A 21,930-nucleotide genomic window follows, 5' to 3' on the forward strand; every position below is an offset into this window, starting at 1 on the left:
CTAGGACCTACTGAGTTAAGTTTGGAGAGCCTCATTATGTGATGAACTGTTTTGAATGTGGCAACTCTTGAACACAAGCTCTCAAAGTTTGAGATTGTGATTCATGCAGATTAAGTGAAATACCCATAGTGTTGAAATCAGGTTTCCTTGAAAGTACTGAAAAATGATTTTTTAACTTCTTATTAAGTTTTTCTTTAATTTTCATTAGAATTATTTTGCAATCCATGAACATGAGATTAATATTGGATTACAAAATTATGTCAAGTAATTTCTAATGTATCAACCTAATGGTCCAGAACTGTATTTGAATCTATGAGATGATTTTGATTTATTGACAGAAAGTAAACTTTTTGAGAACAAGGACTGTTTTATTATTGACTTTGTATTTTCAGCATCTTATTTACACAGTACTTGGTACAATTGTTGGCTGTTTGAATATAGAATAGGAATAAGGAAAAGAGAACAGGAGTGAAAAAAAGAAAATAGGAACATCTCTGGTAATATATGTTTTTTTTTCCTTTTTAAAAATTAATTTTATAATTATAAAAAGTTTTTTTGACAGTACATATGCATGAGTAATTTTTTTTTTTTTTTACAAAATTATCCCTTGTATTCATTTTTCCAAATTTTCCCTTCCCTCCCTCTACTCCCTCCCCTAGATGTCAGGCAATCCCATACATATTAAATATGTTACAGTATAACCTAGGTACAATATATGTGTGTAAATCCAATTTTCTTGTTGCATGTTAAGAATTGGATTCTGAAGGTATAAGTAACCTGGGTAGAAAGACAGTAGTGCAAATAGTTTACATTCAATTCCCAGTGTTCCTTCTCTGGGTGTAGTTGTTTCTGTCCATCATTGATCAACTGGAAGTGAGTTGGATCTTCTTTATGTTGAAGATATCCACTTCCATCAGAATATATCTTCATACAGTATTGTTGTTGAAGTACATAGTGATCTTCTGATTCTGCTCATTTCACTCAGCATCAGTTCATGTAAGTCTCTCCAAACCTCTCTGTACTCATCCTGTTGGTCATTTCTTACAGAGCAATAATATTCCATAACATTCATATACCATAATTTACCCAACCATTCTCCAATTGATGGACATCCGTTCATTTTCCAGTTTCTAGCCACTACAAAGAGAGCTGCCACAAACATTTTGGCACATACAGGTCCTTTTCTCATCTTTAGTATTTCTCTGGTAATATATGTACTTAGAAATATCAGCCCTGAGTCTGCATAATTCCTGACCTCTCATAATCATTATTTGAAACCACTATCTTTTAGCAGTAGTCCAAGATCTTCTTTACCACCTCTGAACACCAGAGGGGGCAATTTATCAATTTCGTTAAAGGAATAATCAGAAAATTTCTCTCTATTTTCTTGTTGGGAGGTGGAGGATGGGGTGGAATGTTTCCTCTAGTCACCATTCTGTCTTTAGTGGATAGATGGTTATTGGATAGAATAGATCTTTGTGGTAAGAAGAAAGGAATTGAGTTATGTACTTAATTTTATTTACAGCAATATTTACAACTTACAAGAGGTAAAAAGCTCAGATTTTACGTTTCACTGGTTTATTCCAAAATCAACTGAACTTATTGTCATTTTTTTTTCTCTTTTTAAAATTTTTTTCCTGAAAGATCTTTATTAAAGTTATTTTTGTAGCTGCTGAGTAAGAGAATTTTGTTCATAATTGTGTATAATATGTAATTTGATTCTAAAAAACCCAAAAGAACACAATAGCAACAACAACTTCCAAATAAAAACTTAATCCAGAAAATTAACTACATAAGAAGAGACAGGTACATACATAGGCAAATGTTCTTGGTCTATCTTCAAATATTTATTTATTTAATTTGTTTTTGTTTTTCAATAGTGTTTTATTTTTCCAAATACATGTAAAGATAGTTTTGAACATTTCTTTTTGTAAGAATTTGTTTTCCAAATTTTTCTCCTTTCTCCCTTACTTCCCTCCTCCCTAAGACTGCAAACATTCTAGTGTAGGTTAAATATGTACAACTCTTTTAAACATATTAACATATTTTTCATATTGTACAAGAAAAATCAGATCACAAGGGGAAAAAAATTACAAGAAAGAAAAAGCAAAGAAACAGACAAAAAAGGTGACTTATCATTTGATCTATATTTGAGTCTTCATAGTTCTCTCTGGATGCTGATGGCATTTTCTATCCCAAGTTATTATTCAAATTGCCTTGAATTACCACATTGATGAGAAGAGCCAAGCCCATAACGGATGATCACAAATTTTCTTACTATGCACAATGTTCTCCTGGTTTTGCTTACTTCCCTCAGCATCAATTGATATGTCTTTCCAGGCTTTTCTGCAATTAGCCTGCTCATCATTTCTTATAGAACAATAATATTCTATTACATTCATTTATTACATTCCTAATATGGGTCCTGCAGTATGCTAAGCATTGGGGATATCTATATAAGTCAAAAAAAAAAATAAATAACAACATTCCATATCTTCAAGGAGCTTACATTCTAATGGGGAAAAGACAAAATATAAAAGAGTATTGAAAAGCTTTGGGTAGGGTGGGAAAGGAAGAACACTCCTTCTGGAGTCTAATATTGAAATCCAGAAAGTCTGGAACAGAGATTAGAGGAAAATGAAGATTGCCTGGCCTTTCCCCAAAATGAAGGTTTTGAGAGGACCTCATCAGTGGGAGAAGTGGTCTGATTAGGCTGAGAGATATTCTGGAGTGAAAATACTGCAGAAGTAGATGCATATTCCAGGGTTAGAAGGCCTCAGGAGGAAATTTCCTAGATGAGAGGTAGCTAAAGGCAAGTCCTGTTTGGTTTTTAAGAGGACTGATTAATTTTTTATGAACAGAAGAAATGTAAATATTTAGGAGCTGATTGATTAAAACAACCCTTATTTTTAAGTTTTTGTTTTGTTTTGTTTTGTTGGCAATTGGGGTTAAGTGACTTGCCCAGGGTCACATAGCCGGGAAGTGTTGTTACGGGTCTGAAATCAAATTTAACTCAGGTCTTCCTGACTTTAGGGCTGGTGCTCTATCTTATGCCCCACTTAGTTGCCCTGATTAAAGCAACTCTGAGAGTTTTATCTTCTTAAGTTTGAGATAGATTTCAATTTGTTAGCATGGAGGGAGTACCCTATATTAACAAAATCTCAGAATCTTGAAGTTCCTTCAACTTTGTTAACTTAGGAATTGTAAGCAAGAATTTTAATTCATCATGCAGATTTTGATGCAGTAAATATCATGAGATAGGAAAAAGCAACAAAAACCAACCATATTCATAGATTTTATTTCACTATATTACAATGAGTATTGTTTTGTTTTTATGCCGCCTTGACTCTGTTTTCTTAAGGCAAGAGTTTTGAATGTCTTCATCTTCATAGACCTGACACTAGTGAAATCCTAGCAATAGCTTCTGTCCATGATCTTTCTTAAGACATCTGAAATGACAAAACTTAGATTTAAATAATTCTTTAGTTTGCAGTGTACTTATTAAACAGTTATCATTTCCTTAAGATTTATAACTCAACTTTTCATGCCCTACCTGTCTCCCCTCATGGTCATGCTACAAGGTTTTTAATGAGGTGCTTTGCTATAAAAGAGTGGGTATCTTTAAGTCTATAATTGTGAAGTTTCTAAATTAATTTCATTTCAGAAAATGACTTAAAGATTCCCATGATTTTTTAGAAATTTTATTTTTAGAAAATCAGTTTTTCATTAATACTTGTTTAGTTCTGTATTTCAGTGTTCTTCCTGATCATTACAGCATTTAATATATTATAGTGACAACTTAATGTGTTTATCTCATTTACATAAGTATTCATGAAGCAAATGTAGTTGGTAAGTCTAATTTTAGACCAATGACCCTTGATGATTTCTTTTTGTTCTCTTCTGTTTATATCTTTTATTTTTTGTAAGGGGAGGTCTGTTTCTCTGTGACCTCAGGTTTTATCTTTTTTCTTTTGTAATATTTCTGTGTTTCATTGTATTAATTTTGTGTTAGCTCTGATTTTTGGAATATATTTTAAGTATTTTTTTATCATTAGTTATTCCATTCAATGGTCCTGTTTTCCATGTGCATTTGGCATTATTTCTAATGGTTCAGCCATCATATTTATGTGTACTTCAGATGTTTATAGAATTTTTTTATTTCTGTACATTTTTTTGAGGCATACATGCAGCCAAGTACCCATGTTTCTATTATAAAGAGGTAGGGGAAAATCACCTCTCCCAAGAAATTCAACCTTCTGATCAAAGGAAATGTGTTCTGAAGATCAGTATGCAAATGGCCCACAGCTATTTTGCTGGTTCTGCTGCTAAAGTATTGATTTAATTAGAACATGGGCTGTAAGTGAACATTTATAGACAAAGAAGCATTAGAACCCAGTTAGTATGGACAGTAAATTTAAGTTACACTCTTTTAAAAACACATTTTTGTATACTAATGCTGATTCTTACCTTAAGTATTATTCAGCAGTTTCAGTTTATAGTTTGCATTAATACATTAGTTGAATATGTTCTTTTTTATAATTCTCTAGAACTTAGAGCTTAGCATACAAATTATGTACTTGTCAGGAAAAGTAGTGTCTTTTTTTGCTTTTTAAAAGCATATTTAATTTTTTTAATCCATCAAACATATATGCTTCTGAAGCAAATTTATTTTTAAAGAGGATTTTTCTATCACAATTTGGCTCTCTGTTGTCATCTGCACAAGTCCAAATATGTTATTTCAAAACCATTGCAAAATAAGTAATTTACTTTAGAACCTATTGAAAAAACCTGGAGTTAACAGTTTCTTAGAATTATTCTAAATGAGTGGGCATAAACACCACAAAATACTGAAAGTATTGTATCTGCCAATTGAAGTTACTTTGATTAAGGGTGAATTGCTCCTTGAAACATTTTGCTTTATCTTCAAATTATCTTCTAACTTATAAATTTCCATATCTCATTTATGGCATAGAATTAGGGTTACAATTCATTCAAAGACATATATTGTAAGGAGTGTCACTAGTTATAATTTTGTTACCATTTATGTAATTGTGTAAAATTGTAAGTCCAATTTAGATCCATGTTGTCATTTATATTATTGTATGAAATCAATTTAGTTCCACTTAAATAAAATTTATTCTCATGTTATTCTAAGGTAATAGTAAACAAGGGGAGTTTTAATTTACATTTATAATGTAACTCTAGGAATATAGAATAACTTTGTAGTATAAATTTTTGAATAACCTGTATTCTTTTGAGAGGCCAAACTTTTAACATAATAACAAGTCTCTAAATCAAGAAGATTTTAATGTAGAGTGAAATCAATGCTTTCAAGGAGTTAAAATATAATATCCTGTGATTTAAAGCTTTTGTCCATCTCTTAACTTTTTCTTAAGTCCATATAGATTTTGGAAAGGGAGGCAGCTGGAATTAGAAAAATTGCAAAGTTTCTAGTAAGAATAGTCCTTAGTAATAAAAATGTATTCAAAACATAGAGAGATATTATACTGTAGAATGCCTATAAGATGTGCTTATTTCTTGTTTTTATGGCACATACATGGAACACTAGTACTAAAAACCTGTCAGAATAACTTGCAGAATTTCTGTAATTGTTCATATTTTCTTTTTTTGCAATGTGTCTGGATATATCGTTAAAAATATTCTCTAGGGATAGTTAATTTGAGAATAAATTTGAAAAAGTACAATAAGTAATATACTGAAATTGATAGTTGAAAAATCCCTAAATTTTAAATATATCCTTACTTTTGACAGAATAGTAGTTTAAAAGGATGCAGTTCTATGCTTTCCTAGTTTCTCTTTGTGATATTTTTGTTTTATAGTCTAAGTGGTTTTAAGAGATAATTATTTAAATTGAAGGAAAGTGTGACTAGATGTCAAATTTGGCAAAGTTAATGAAACTGGTCCATTTGTCTTTTCTATTGTAGCTCATGTGGAAAAGGCAATTTCAGGTACTGTATGTGCTAACTTCTTCCTGGACATAGTAAAGAATCCAACAAAAACAAATTTAAAAACTGTTTCCGATGTGCAAGTCTAGCCAAGCCATTATTTTCTTTTAGAGATTTGTGTTGTTTGACAAGTAACTCTTTGTACTACAATTCTGTGGCTTTCATTGAAAAACATTGAAATAAAGGCTACAGCTATAGTTTTTTGTTTGTTTGCTAAATTATATTATTTATTTGTAAACTAGGAAAGTTAATAATAGGAATGGGGTGAGTGCAGATATACAATGTTTTTTCATTAAAACTATTTTTAGTAGTAAATAAAACACAAATATGGTTCCATTTGTATAAGGATTTTCTGTGCCAGATCAATAAATGCTTTAATTAATGTATACTGACATTTGTTCCATTTGTGTTGCGATTTCCAGAAGAGACTTATGAATTTTAGAAAGATCATAAGAAATTTACGATTGCTGTAATAATATGTGAAACTATGCTTTTTTTGCAGCATTTTATATTTCTGTAACAATAATTTTTAAAGGTTTGTTATGGATGCTAAAATGTGACATTCAGTGTACTACTATTTATTAGGGGAACATTAAAATTAAGAAAGTATGATGCAAACAAATGTTTGCTAAAGCTAGATCCAAAATAACTGAAATATAGCTTTAACACATGTTAAAAGTAGAAACACTATGACTATTTGGCTAGATTTAATTCTGGACTGTCTACGTTGAGTAATTTCTAAAGGCATTCCAACTTTGATCAACCACAGTAAGAAATTTTAGCATGCCTGTGTTGTGCCAATGCATCTGTAAATGTGTCCTGAGGTAGAGGAAAGATAGAGAAGCCAAAAAAGAAAGCAAACTTGAGCATTATAGTTAAGAAGCAATTATAGAGTGAAAATGGAAAGTGTTTTGTTTCCCTAGGAACTCTTTTAGATAATTGTTTAGCTTCTGATGTCTAAGATAGCCTCTGTATTTCTTTATTCATGAATGAAAGTTGCTTCACTTGTTTTATGGCCAACTCAAGTGATACTTGTTGGCCAGTGTTCATTAGATTCTTTACCTCCTTGCTTCATTTCTATATTATGAAACATGCTTAAAAATCTGAGTATAGTTAATAGTTTAATTCTTCAAAAGTAATGTTTTAATCCCTTAACATGAAGGTTTACCTGAAAATATTTTTATATATTGTAAATTCCTTTGGGGATATGGCAACTGTAGGAGTGTATTGATTTTGTTGGTTTCTTTTTTTTTTTTTTTTTTTTGAATACTTCAGAGATACAACCAGACCAAAAAATAGTTTTTGGTTATAGTTTTCAGGGGCAGAAAAATGAATAAAAATAAGCAAATAAACAGCTGCTGATTTCTACATTCTCATACATGAATTCATTATTTCTCTGGATAAATTCCACTATACTACTTTGGAAACTGGCTTTTCCTATATACACATTTACTGACACAACTCTTTGAAATAATATAGGTACAAACTCCCCCACAGATATTCCAAGAATAAGTTTTAAATAAGGCTTGCTTGGAAACCAAAGGCTAAATTTTATGAATTGTAGCTTTTTTCTTTGTGTTGTGTAATTCTACAATAAATGATAATGTTTTTATAGTTATTGTGTATTATAAGTTTCTTATACTTGATCTTTGGCTTTTGTTTCTTGTGCACATTTTAGTGAGTATTTTAATGTATATAAATTTTTGGTCTTATTCATCTCTGTGGTGTACATTTTTATTGTTTTAGTATGTCTTGTTTTTGTCTTTGTCCATTGTCTCATGAAAGCTTAATATAGTGGATAAATAGTTGGTTTTGGAATTTAGGAAAATTAGATTTTAATAATGCCTTTGATATATATTGGCTTTTTGACATTGAACAAGGGTATAGATTGCAGAATAGTTGCTTATGTATATTGAGAGAAGAGGCTTCCTCACTAGAATTTCTTATACCAATTAAATCATATGTCTCATTCCATCCATACCTTGTGAGTGGCATAGTGGTTTACATATGGTAGATAATTAATATTTGTTGAATTGAATCATGTTAGATTGTAAACACTGAGTTGTGTAAAAATGGCAATATAGGAGATAATATGTAGACATACATAACTTAACTCCACACTACTATTTTTATTTATTAATGTGATTTGAATATCTCTATTTAACAGTATTCTCAGTTATTCTATTGTGGAATAGGTATAGCACAGATCAAAAACATCTTAAAACTTAACATTATTTTAAAAAAGCGAATAGTATATATTTTTACAAAAATATTTATAGCAAATAGTTTTGTGGTGACCGAGAATTGGAAATTGAGGGGATGTCTATCAGTTGGTGAATGGCTGAATAAACTGGTGTATGGTTGTGATATAATATTATTGTGCTATAAAAAATGACAAACAAGATGATTTCAAAAAAACCTGGAAAGGCTTACATGATCTGAAACAAAGTAAAATGAGCACAACTAGAACATTATACACAGTAAAAGCAATACTATATAATGAACTGTGAATGGCTTAACTATTGTCAGCAATACAGTGATTCAAGACAATTCCAAGGAACTCATGAGGAAACATGCTATCTTCTTCTAGAGAAAGAACAGATATTGCTTGAATACAGGATGAAATTCTCTATTTCTTACATTCTTCTTTATTCTTCTTATTGTTTGAGTCTTCTTGTAAAAAATGACTAATACAGAATTTTTTTTATACGATAGGTACATGTATAACCTGTATCAGTTGCTTATCATCTTAGAGATAGGATAAAAGAGAGAGGAAGAGATAGAATTTGGAATTCAAAACTTAAAAAAGAATAAGCAGTGTTAAAAACTTGTTTTAGCATGTAATTGGGGATGGGGGGGAGAAATAAAATATAAAATATAAAAATTATACTGTCAAAAAACCCTCAACCCTTTCCATTTTCTAATAGCTCTAAACTTCTACTCATTGAATATTTTACTGGAGCTGAGAAAGGACCACAAAATTGATTGATTTGAGTCTTTCCTGGCATCCTCTACTATCTTTATAATCAGATCATTTGCTCTTCTTTTTGTTTCTTCTTTGTAGCATTTGATTCTCATTAACTCCAGAATTTTTGGTGTTTTCTTCTCTCAAGTCATGGGTTTCAAACTCTCAGTTCCTAAGAGTATCTTTTAAAAATCATTTTGGGTAAAAGAAAATTTAAAAAGCTTACATATTAAGATGTATATATCAATGAAAGATTGGTTAAGTTGCATATGCTGAAGATGACAATCAAGATGTCATTATCTTCAATTTTACCTCTGCTTTTTTCTGAATACATTAGTATCCATTTTTTTATACTTCCTGCCCCCCCCAAAACAAAACAAAATAAAACAAAACAAAACAAAAAAACAACAACCCAAAAACCAAACTGGTATATTTATTTTGGGAAGAAAGCATATTTGTATTTAATTTTTGAGAAACATAGTTTTACCCATTCTTCTTGATTTGATCCTCGAAGATACATTTCACTTCTTGCTGGAGGAAGTAAATTGTTAAGATGCAGACAATGGCTCTGAAAGCCATATGGCATAGGCAGTGTCCACCTTTTGTATTTATATGTGTGTGTGTGTGTGTGTGTATACACATATATATATATATATATATATATATATATATATATATGATATATAGTTTTGTTTTTGACATCTTGGGAACAAGCTGAAAAACATGCCCCTGAAAGCTATCAATATTAAATATGCTGTGATGAGTGCCAAATTTAGTAAATAAACAAAAAAAAGCCATGAAATAGACTGTATTCTTCAATTTAACGTAAAATTTAAATGTCAAGACTTAAAGTGAAGGACAATAAATTTTTTTTTAAATTTTGTGGCGTATTGCAAAGATAATGAATTGTTGGTTTAAGTGACTTTGAAGTGTAAAGATTATGTGAACAAAAATAAAGACTCCATTTAAAAGGAGCCCTATATTAATTTTTCTAGTCCTGAACCAAGCACCAATACTTTTTTTTTTGACTGAGTCAAAACAAATCATAGTTGTACAAAATTATAAGAGACTTAATGTGATTTATGCTCGAAACATTTTAATTCTATGAATTGTATTTTTAATTGTTTTTTTTTTCCCCCATTCGTTCATATTTGTTTTATCTCTATCTGGATTTTCTCAATTTATAGTTGAGCTTGAAGTTCATGATAGGTTGCCTTATGATTCCTCTAGTAGCACTATTTTTGACGTTGTTCAGTTGTTTTTCAGTTGTATACAACTCTTTATGATCCCATTTGGAATTTCCTTGATAAAGATACTGGAGTGGTTTGCTATTTCCTTCTCTCTCTCAGTTTACAGATGAGGAAATTGAGGCAAACGGGGTGAAGTGACTTGCCCAAGGTCACATGGCTACTAAATGTCTGTAGCCAGATTTGAACTCAGACTGGGTGTTGACTCCAGGCCTGGTGCTATCATAGCTAGTTTATTTTAATTTTAACCCTCTCCTACTCTTATCCTTCATGAAAATGCTTGGATGTCTTATGTCTTAGATGTAATTGTGATTCTTGAAAATTATGTCAACATGAAAAGCCTTTTTTTAAGTGTGGCCAAAATATTAGGCTATGTCTGTTGTCTAGTCTAATTAATTGTCGAGTCTTGTTTTTTCTGCCTTCACATCACCTTTCCCATAATTCTCTTTCTTTTCATTCATACACCCACCATCCCAGTGTGGCCTTGCCTCACATCTGGACTATTTCATTAGCCTTTTTTGTTGGTTTCATTACGTCTCCAATCCAACCTCTATTTAGCTGTCAATGTATCTTTCAGATCTGACCATCTTTTCTAATGTGCACTGACTCTAGATTACTTCCAGGATCAACTACAAAATCCCATTATTAGCTATAAAATCCTTCATAACCTGTCCCCTTCCTAACTTTTCAGTCTTACATTTTACTCCTTTCATGTACTCTGTGATCCAGCTACCCTGGCTTATTTATTGTTCCTCATATATATTGTTCCTCATTCTACCTCCTGACTCCATCTCTTTCACTGATTGTTCCCCATCCCATCCTCCCACATACCCCCCCTTATTACCCATGCTCATTTCCATCCCTAACTTTTCATGCCTCTTTCAAGAGTCAGCTAAAATCTCACCTTTTGCAAATACTGTTTCTTCTGTTCCTCTTGTCCTCCTGACTTCTAGTGCTTTAATCGCTTGCTGACTGACTGATTGACGAAAACCAGCTTAGTGAAGTTTGAAGACTACCACCAGCTTGTCTTCAGAGTGATTAACTTTTTTGGCAACAAGAATTCTTAAAACCAGCCATCAATGAAGTTCAAGAAGGGTTGAGATCTGCTTTAGTTGGAGATATCTTCACTGAAGAAATTGCAATTTCATTAAGTGAAATATTGAAGGAACTGATGTCACATTTCTTTAAAAATGCCTTTAAAAAGTACAACAATGTAGTATTGATCCATTTATAGAATTTCCTTAGTGATATCCTGGGGAGGTTCTTAACACCATTTTGTAATCATAAGTCCATAGGTTTCTGTAGCACTCTATTGCATGTGGTCAAGATATTTTGCTTATTTCAACCCTATGAAATAGGTTGTTATATCAACATTTGATGCTGAGAAGACTTAAGTCTGAAGGTAATAGCATTTTATTCAGGATCACAGAAATATCAGTGAATGAGGTAGGAAATTTTTTCTTTGCTTTGCTCTTCAGATTCATCTAATTAGATTCATATAGTTTGCTGCTTCTTATATATCTAAGCCTTTTACCATACCATTTGAGATGAATGTTATTCTGCCAAATAGGAAAGGTATGATCAATACACAGTGATTTCAGTCATACTTCTATTAACCTAATTCTAAAAGATTTGGAAAACTTGCATAGAGTTATCAAGACAGTCACAGGAAGAAGTGACAAGGTAAAGGGAAGAACCTGGGAAGAAAGGCATGCTAGTAAGTATGCTGAGGGAGAGCACGATAATTTATTCTGTTGGTAGTTATTTTTATCGTGCCTATAATCTACTGTTCTTTATTTCCAGTAAAGACAGAATGAGATAAGTGGAATTTAAAAGATTTAGGTAAAAATCTTAAATGACCCACTTTTCTTAAACCTTATAATAGTGATTTAAGGAAGAATATATTTCTGGAAGCCATCAAAAAGGGTTGATTTTTCAGTTGTTCAGAGTAGATATATAAACTAAAGGCCATGATAATAGTAATTGACATTATATAGCACTTTAAAGTTTGTAGAATTTTACATAGTCATTGATACTCAAAAAAAGCTTGTAAGCTGTATATTATAAGTTATTATTCCCATTTTATAGATGAAGAAGCTGAGCTCAGAGTTAAATGACTTGTTCACAGTTATATAGGTAGGAAGTGTTAGAAGTTGGATTCACTCTCAGTTCCTCCTGACTTAGCACTTAACATTCTATCCATTACTGCTTTTTAAGGCAAGAAAGTAGCCTTTTCATTCTTCTCACAAAATTCCAATCTTGGAGTGCTGATCAGGATATGTGCATATCACAGGATATATGAGTGCTGATTTCATGAAAGAGCTAAACAGCTCACTAATAATCTTTGAGAACTGTGATTCTGTGAATTTTTTTTAGTTGATATGGTTTCTTTCTACAATTGTACATTCTATCCTGACATACCCAAAACTTCTGGCATCTTGGACATTGTATTAGTAGGAGCAACATGGGTTAGACATGGATGAAGGAAAATTAGTTCTGAGATATTTTGCAGTTTGGGATATAGTGGCTCTTCAGAATTAAATTTTTATATCCTAATGGATTCCAAGAATATCTAACAATCCACCAAAAGATTCTTGTCAAAGGAAGAGGGAATAAATGATGTCTGACCGACTAAATGACTTTTCCGGTGAGTGCTTGCTGTTGGTATTTAAATCATTTAATTGTACTGTTAGTGGTAATTGTTCAATGATGTTCTTTTTAACTTAGGTCAACATGAAAATTTCAAATTAAAAATCCTCCAGCATTAGTTGTCTAAAAGTTTCTTTTTAAGAAATAGACTTGAAAAGTAAAAAGTATTGGTGGGTGGGGGAAGGGCAGTTGCCTTATAGGCTTGGTGGGATATCTTTTATACTAAAATTTATTCTGAAATTAAAAAAAGAAACTCAATTTGTCTTGATCTTAGATAAGACCTCATCTATGATATGGAAAATATATAGGCATTACCAAATAGTCTGGTAAAAAAGTTAATGTAGAGATTGAGAGCTGCTAACCTATTTTCATCTGTTTAGAAAATATTTACTGAAATAGACTGCCTAAAAAAGTTCTGTGTCTTTAATACCATTTTACAAGAAAGTTTTTGATAGGACTTATTCCAAATGATTTATTAATCATCTTAAGTGTCAGCTCAAACTTTAAAGTTTTCAGTGTGTTTTATGTATCTTATCTAATTTGAGCCTCATGACAGCATGTGATGTAGATACTAGATGTTCTTGTTATTTCCACTTTTCAAATAAAACATAACTGAAGCTTGAAGAAGTTATAATTTAGGATGTGGATATACAGCTGTTAAATGTCAGCAACAGGATTTGAACATTTCTTGATTCCAATCTATAATTCTACTTGCTGATTAAAATGATTGCTTCTTGTTTATTGTATTTAATTTTCAATATACACTTATTTTAAAAAAAGTTAGATTTGGTTAATGTTTGGCAACTGTACTTGAATGACATGTTATAAATGTTAACATAATAGTTTCCTCTGAAAGTATTATCGAAAATTGAGCCAATATAAGTAACTTAGTAAGAACAACTTTACAATTTGCCTTTCTAGTTTGTGTTCATCACTGAAAGCCAAATCGTTTACATCTGTAAATGAAGTTAGCAGAAGTTAATATAATAAATCTCTAGAGGCACAATAGTCTATAGATTTGAAAATAGTTATTATTTTACATTCATAGCAAAGGACATCATGTAGTTTAGCAAAGGTAGTGGTTAATAGAGATAGATAAATTAGATTAGTAGAAATATTTTGTTTTATATTTGTAGAATGGCAGATGGCTTACCTTTTTGTCTTTGCTATCTCACTTTTATGATTTGCTTCTCAAATAGTGACTTATGTGATACTTTTCTATTTTAGAAGACTTTCTGTACATTAATTCACCCAATGACACTGTGAGATAAATATAGCAGACATTGTCTCTATTTAGCAAATGAAGAGACAGCCATGGAGAGGTTAAATAACTTGCTGGTGATTGGGCAGCTAATAAGTGAAAGGTGGGCTTTGAATCTGTTTTTGGGACTGAATTCTCAAGTTCTTTGCTCTTATCTCTAAACTATTTCTCCTGATAAGGAATATCATTTTCTAAAAGTTTATCCTCTAAAAAACTTGAATGAATTCTGTCAATTTTCATTAAGCATTGTCTTTTTATTCTTAGAAAATTATGGAGAGTGGTTACATCATGAAGAAACAAAATATTGCTAAAGGAATTCTCTTATTTTGCCTAGTTATGATCAGATATTTATTTTATTGTATTTCCATTGAAGTAAACATTGTAAAGGTGTCCCATTTGCTCTTTCCAAATCAATTTTAGGTTTGGTTAACATTAATTTAATTTTGAATTATTTATTGATTCTTTTATTTGCCTAGATGCTTAGGCTCAAAACTTAGAATTTTCTTTGATTTCCTCTTTGCTCTTTTTAAGTTCAAATATTAGGTCCCATCACATTTTTCCTTTAGAATATTTCCCCTATATTTCTTTTCAATACTTAACCTATTCCAGTTTCTTTAATTTAATTTTTTATTATTTTGAACTTATTACCACTAATCTCTTATTTACAGCTCATTTTAAAAGTATTTATATGCTTAATCTATTACTTTCAAAGCTCTTCTATTTGTTTCCTCCTGAACTTCTTTCTTTTCTTTCTGTTCATTAAAAAATAACAATCCTAAAAAAAAAAATGTAACATAAGGGAGGCAGCTAGGTGATGCAGTGGATAGAGTACCATCCCTGAAGTCAGGAGGACCTGAGTTCAAGTCTGGCCTCAGACACTTAACATTTCCTAGCTGTGTGATCCTGGGCAAGTCACTTAACCCCAATTGCCTCAGCAAAAAAAAGGCGAAAAAATTAAATCCACACACTGACCATTTCTCAAAAGAAATCTTGATTTCAATATCTTTTAGTCAGAAGACCAGTAGACAGGTGTGTGTATTTCATTGGTTCTTTGGAGTCAAGGTTAGTAATTTCTTTTTTTTTTTTTCCTTTTCTTTTTTTCCTTCTCTTCCTTCCTTTCCTTCCCTTCCTTCCTTTCTTTCCTTTCCTTTCTTTCTTCTGCCTCCAGGGAGCTAGCCTGGACTTAACATTTTCCTTTGATCTTTTTGGGGATACTGACCTAGTGTATTGTAGTGGTATTGCTGGGTCAAAGATAGGTATACATGATTTGATAGCTCTTTAGGCATAGTTTTAAATGATTGAACCAGTTCACTATACCATGAACAATTCATTAGTATACCTATTTTCAGTTATCCCCTACAACATGTCATTTCTGTTAGGTATGAGTACCTCAGAGTTGTTTTAATTTGCGTTTTTCTAATCAGTAGTGATTTAGATCACTTTTTAAGAAGGCTATAGCTTTGATTTCTTCTGGAAACTGCTTATTTATATTTTTTGACCATTTTAAAATTAGGGTATGGCTCTTATTTTTAAAAATTTATATTTGAGAAATGAAACCTTTACAGAGAAATTTGCTTTTAAATTTTGACCTTTTAAAAATTGTTTTCCTGATTATTCCTTTAAATTAGATCTAATTTTTACTTTGGCTTTGTCTAAGATCTTCGTTGCTGCTCTAAGACAAGGATATTTTTATTGCTTGTCTTTGTATCCTTAGAACAATGCCTTGTATGTAGAAGGTGTTTAATACATGTTTGTTGAATAGAATTGCTGGGGGGAAAAAAAAAGTTGTATTGCTTAATCTCTTCCAAATAAAGTCCATAAAGTTCAAAGTTCAGTATTAATGGTTTTACATTATCGATTCCCAACCAATTTTTATCATCTTACTTTTTAATTCTCTCCATTCTGTATTCATTTTAGTCTTTTTCTCAGGAATATGCCCTATACCTTCTTAGCCTTATACCTTCTTAGCCGTTAGTTTTTGTGTTGTTTCTTCTACCTAAAATCACCTATTTTACTCTGCTTGTGGGTCTATTTTTCGTGATTACTTCCAACACTAAAGCCTTTCTGTTCTGCTCTAGACTAGTGGTTTATTTCTCTAAATTCCTGTGTTATTATTGTCTACATTTTAATAAAATGTTTTATGTGAGATGATTATAAAATAATGATTCCAGAAACCAGGTTCTTGTTATAGTTATATTATGTAATGTTTTTATTATTATTTGGTTTTTCAATGTAAGTGTTAATGTTTTACTTCCCAATTAGATTGTTATCTTTTTTGGGGCAGGGACTTGCCTTTATTTTGCCTCACAGTCATTGAGTACATATTGGGTGCTTAATAGATATTTTAGTTGAATGTTTATGATGATATGTGTTTCTTCTAAATATATGTTGTTACTTTGGGATGGAAATTCAAGATTTGCATTATAGTATATGCAAATCTTTGATTAATATTTGTGAATGATTATTTTTTAAAAATTTGTGATATCACTTCAAAACACTATATACAACAGTAATTTTACAAAACACATATTGGTGGCCTTTTCCAAGGATTTTCTCTGGGAGATTTATAAACCATCATTAATGGTGGCAGTGGAAAAAAATGTTTTGGCAAATTATTTCTTGGAGATGAGTTTTCTTCTATCTGGTATGTGGTTCTAGTTCTGTAGCGGTCCTGGGTTCGGCTTTAACTTCATTCATATTTTGCAAGGAATATGAAGAAATTCTGGGTTAGATCTGGGCAGTTCAACAGTAGTAATGGTAGACCTGCAGTAATGGTAGAACACTCCATTTCTGTGAGCTCACAAATCCATTGAGATATTGACTATAAGAACACATTTATATTTACATCTAAAGAGTCACAGAGTAGTTTCTTCTCACTTCTGTGGGTAAACAGTGAAGTATTATTACTCCCATTTCTACAATGAGAAAACTGCAGAGTTGTAGCTTTCCCAGAGTAGCTAAGGTTGAAATGGAACCCACTTGTCATTGACTGTTAATCTAGCACTTTTTCCTGATTTGTTAATATCCTCACTCCCCAAAAGACCTTGTTTTTTCATTTTGTATATATATCTTTGTTGTCTTCAATTAGAATGTTAGTTTCTTATGAGCAGGGTCTGCTTAATTTTTGTATTTCTTTCCCCAGTGCTTAGCACATAGCATTTATTGATGACCCATGTTGTCCTGTCTGATTTTCTTGGGGAGCAGATCCATTAACAATTATTTATTAAGGGCCTAAAACATTCCAGGCATTGAAATGCACTACAAACATGAAAAACTTATCTTTAGGAAACTTCTATTTTACTGAATCCTGAATCTTAGATGGAATTGTTCTTAGGTTCATGTTAGAGCAAAACCAAACTTGTATGTTGATTGTACAGCAGAATAATTATATAAAAACACGTCTAAACTTTAAGTGAACTGTTTTCACATCATAGTCTCTAATATTTCTATACTAGATCATACTTTTCAGATCTGATAAAGTATCAGATTACCATAAGAATTAACCCTGGGAATTGGCAATGTCTTCCAGGGCATTATTACTTTGCCATTTACTTCATGGTAAGGATTAAAATGGTAAAATCTTTGCCTGATTTGTCACTGGCTGGAGAGTGATTTTGTATTTAATATATTTAATCTCCACAAAACAAAGGAATGGGTAGGAATGCTTTCTCATGATGAATCTGAATCATCCTTTAGACATTATATTAAGATTTCTTTTACCCTTGACCTTTTTTATCTACAGAGTATATTTTAGTTTGCTTTATATAATTAATTTGTTTACATTTAAATAGATTACATCATCATTAATATTGCTTGGGAATTAGTGTTTTGGAACTGAAAAAAAGTCTTAAATATCATTTGGTCCAGTTCCACATTTTATGACCAAAGAAACTTTAACCTGAAGAAGTTAAGTTACACAGTCATAGATCAGTAGTGGAAGTAATAGGACAAGAATCCAGGTCTCCTGATTCTGTCAAGTGTTGTTTTCATTATGCCATCTTGGTATGTTGTACTTCGTATTTGGCATGTGTATATACATATTTTTTTTCTGTATTTTTAGGATTCCCCTTTTACAAATGCAGGAATGGGTTCCAATTTAAACCTTTTGGGTGAGATAGAATGTGATGCCAGCATTATGGATGGAAAGTCCTTAAATTTTGGAGCAGTTGGAGCACTGAGTGGTATGTTAAATTACTGTAAAAATGAATATTTTATCTTAAGATAATTCCTAAGTAAATGATATAATTTAAAATATTAAATAATTAATAATCATAATTATTAAAAATTTAATCTTAAAAATAATAATCCCATTTCCTAAAGACATAGTCCATTCTTTCCTCAGTTATTGGAGTATTTCTAAAAATAGTTTTTTGTATTATTATATTTTTAGCACAAAATATTAAGTATAACATTTTACATGAAAATAGTCAAACAATTTATGATTAAATTTTTGTCAATGCTCCTTACAAAATTTCATATTGCTTTTCAAAAAATATTATAAAAATAAATATTATGGAGATTTGATTATGGAGTATGGTGATGTAAGTATTTTGTGAATAATTATCATTAGGGTGGTTTGTTGAGAAATATTTTGGGCTTTAATTAAATGCCTTACTTTTGCATTGTAAATAAAGTTAAAGGGCTTATTCTTATTTTTAATATATAATGTTTCTTTGTATTATATTTTCAAGTTCTATTTAGCTTTTCTCTTACATTATTAACCTGCCATTCTGTTATTATTTTCTCCTTAGATTATTGATTATATTTTAAAGATATTCTCCACCTTTTTAATCCTCTGGGAACCTGAAAATTAGTACATGAGCCACAGAGGATTCCATTTTGGCGAGCACTGTTGCATGTGATTTGAAAGGAATATTTGAAAGAACTTACAAGTTTTCACTGTTATTTTGTAGATATGATCCTTAGTCTCTTGTGATGGTGCATATGGGCCAAACTATTTTTCTGTTTAGATCTAATTTCACCTGCAGTGTGCACTTAAAGTCATCAGTAGTCGTGTGCATCTTCTAAGTAGATTTATTCCAAAAATTCTATTTATATGCCTGTAAGTTTTATATTTTCTTTCTCCTCCTCCTCCCCCAGGAGAAATTGCCAAACATCAAATTCTTTTTATTTCATTCTATCTTGGAATCATTTCATAGTGGTATCAAAGTTCTCTAACTTTTTTTTTTTTTTTTTTTTTTCTCCTTGGATAATTTGAATAATGGGAGATAAAACCAGGAAAAAGTAGATAAGTTAAAAAAATTTTTTTGATACCATTAGTAGTTTCTTAAAAAAAAACAATTTTCTCAACAGCAAATACAAAAACATGCTACCATATCTATTCTTTTATTGACTGTTCTTTGCACATAGTAGGTACTCAATATTTATTTATTTGAATTTTACTGAAATTAAATATTATTGTGATAGTAAATTTTTTTTAAACAGGAAGAAAAACATTTTTTTTTTTAAGGTTTCTAAAACTCTTCCACCAAAATACCACAGAACTTAATTAGAAACCTTTAAACAACTTTTCCATCTCCATTTTCTGCTGATTTTCTTTTCAGGAATCAAGAATCCAGTTTCAGTTGCAAATAGATTGTTGTGTGAAGGGCAGAAGGGAAAACTCTCTGCTGGCAGAATTCCTCCCTGGTAATTGCTTTGTTCTGCTTGACTTTCCTTTAGCCTTTGGTCTTTAATGCATGCAATATTTGAAGGTTATTCTTATCCAAAGAAGGCTGATGCTATTCGTTTATAAATCAGCAATATCGTGCCTGTGAGAGGAAGACCTGCTTTGTTCTCTGACCTTGGAACATCTTGTGTACTTGCTATAGCTCTGAATAGAATTGAATATTCATTCAGGAATGAAGACAGAATTGAGATCAGTGTTAATTTTTGTCCTTGTGCTTGTTTACATAAATGTTTATGCTGTTACCAGGTTCTCATTTTTCATGTTTAGGTTTGCAAGTTTAAAAGTTTCTCAAGTTTGACCCCCAAATTTTAAAGTGCTTTTTTTGAGTTTGGAAAAAGGCTTATCAAGTTGTAACCTCAAAAGCTGATACACCTTCATTTCTTTTTTTCATGTTTCATTGTACCATTTGGAGAAGAGCTGAATTTCCTCTTTAGTGCCTAAACTATGACAGCAGCACTGCAGAATCACGTTTTCCTATTCTCCTTTAGGGACAATGGCCTGAACCTATAAAGAAATTGAAGTTTGTTGAATTTTGGATAATTTAAGTAAAGCCTTTTGCCCAAATATACATTGGACACACACACACACACACACACACACACACACACACACACACACACTTTGTATATATACATTGTGTGTGTTCGTGTATATACACACATACATATAAATATATTAATTTCATATCCTATTGAACAGGATAAAATCAGAGATAACAATGACATTACTTTTAATCTGTTTATTTCTAATCTATTCTTTTCTGAAAATCAAGGGTAAAACAAAAATAAATATGATTTGTTAAAGTTAGACTTTTGATTAATATTCATTAAAATGGCTTAAATGTTTGTCCCAAATAATGTTTTAATTTTGCTATTTCAATGCCAGTATAACTAACTTTCTTTTTGTACACTTAGTTTTCTTATAAATAATGTTGGATACTATTGATTTTTGTTTACATAAAGTGAATTCAACTACACTAAAATTTATTAAGCAGATATCTATATTAAATAGGTTTTTGTTAGGGCAGTAGTAAGGCAAACAGATTGCTTTTGTACTAACTTTCACTTCAGTGATTATATTTTAAGATAACTCCCATTTGCAATTATAGAGTACTGACTAAACATGTGCCTATTTGGTTTTAAGATAGAAAAGAAAAAAGATATATCTCCTTTTTAAAATGAAAAATATTTTTATTTTATACTAGGACAAGGTTGCAGGAGGTTTAAAAATTTAAAGATGGCTATATGTAATGAGTAATAGATGTTCGAACTTCACTTATTTGGACCTCAGGTATCTTAGGAAACAACCATCTGGAACTGTCAAAAACCAGGCAACGAACTGCTAATAAAATAGCTATGATTAAAAACAACAACAACAACAAAAAAAACCTACGTACTTTACTCAAAAAGATCTCCTTAGGTACCATTCAAAATTATTGTGCTATTTAACATTTCTGAAATTTAAATTAAGTTGATCCAGTATTTTAATGTTTAAAGTTGAATTTCACATAGATCATTAATAATAATAATAATAATAATAATAATAATAATAATAATAATAATAATGATAATGATAGCATAGGAGAAACAAATTATTAACAAGTTTTGTAGGAAGAAAATTCATGTAATATTTTATACAGTTTAAAAAGTCTCATAAATATCATTTGGTTGTTACAACTTTTGAGGTAGATATTTTAGATATTTTAATGAGGCTTAGAGAGGTAAATCGAGCTCCTGAAAGTCACAGTTTTAATTGGGGAAAACAGACTGAGCCCAAGAAGAATTAAAATTCCTTTTCCTAGTGTTTTTTCCCTATACATATAACCTGGAACTGCTAAAGACAACAATAAAAGGTGATATATACCAGCAGGTCAGTGAGAAGTGACAGGAAAACTATTATAAGCCATCAAAAATTTTTAAATTTCCTATACTTATCATTTAAATCCTTTTGCTACCAAATTTCAATATACCTTTGTTGCCTAAGTGTATATAATTTTCCTTTACACAGTCTGCAGTTCATTTAAATTGAACTGTTTACTGAACTGTTCTTATTTCCTTTTCCATGTCCATCTGTTATAAGCTGATTCAAAGTGTACTGAATATTCAAGACTTAGCATAATATCTGACATGTAATAGATGCTTAATAAATGCTTG

At 30.9% G+C, this 21,930-nt stretch overlaps 1 protein-coding gene across 11 annotated transcripts in view; it reads left to right on the forward strand.

Annotated features, from left to right (window-relative positions):
• Positions 1-21,930, forward strand: part of TASP1 (taspase 1) — a 249,334-nt gene that overhangs the window by 31,260 nt on the left and 196,144 nt on the right. For all 11 annotated transcript variants that reach the window (XM_074287839.1, XM_074287843.1, XM_074287845.1 and 8 more), the window contains 2 exons: positions 18,149-18,269; positions 19,653-19,737. In XM_074287839.1, coding sequence (XP_074143940.1) covers positions 18,149-18,269; positions 19,653-19,737 — 206 coding nt within the window. The remainder of the gene's footprint in view (positions 1-18,148; positions 18,270-19,652; positions 19,738-21,930) is intronic.

Source organism: Sminthopsis crassicaudata, chromosome 2 (genome assembly GCF_048593235.1).
Source record: "Sminthopsis crassicaudata isolate SCR6 chromosome 2, ASM4859323v1, whole genome shotgun sequence".
In the NCBI taxonomy this organism is placed as follows: domain Eukaryota; kingdom Metazoa; phylum Chordata; class Mammalia; order Dasyuromorphia; family Dasyuridae; genus Sminthopsis; species Sminthopsis crassicaudata.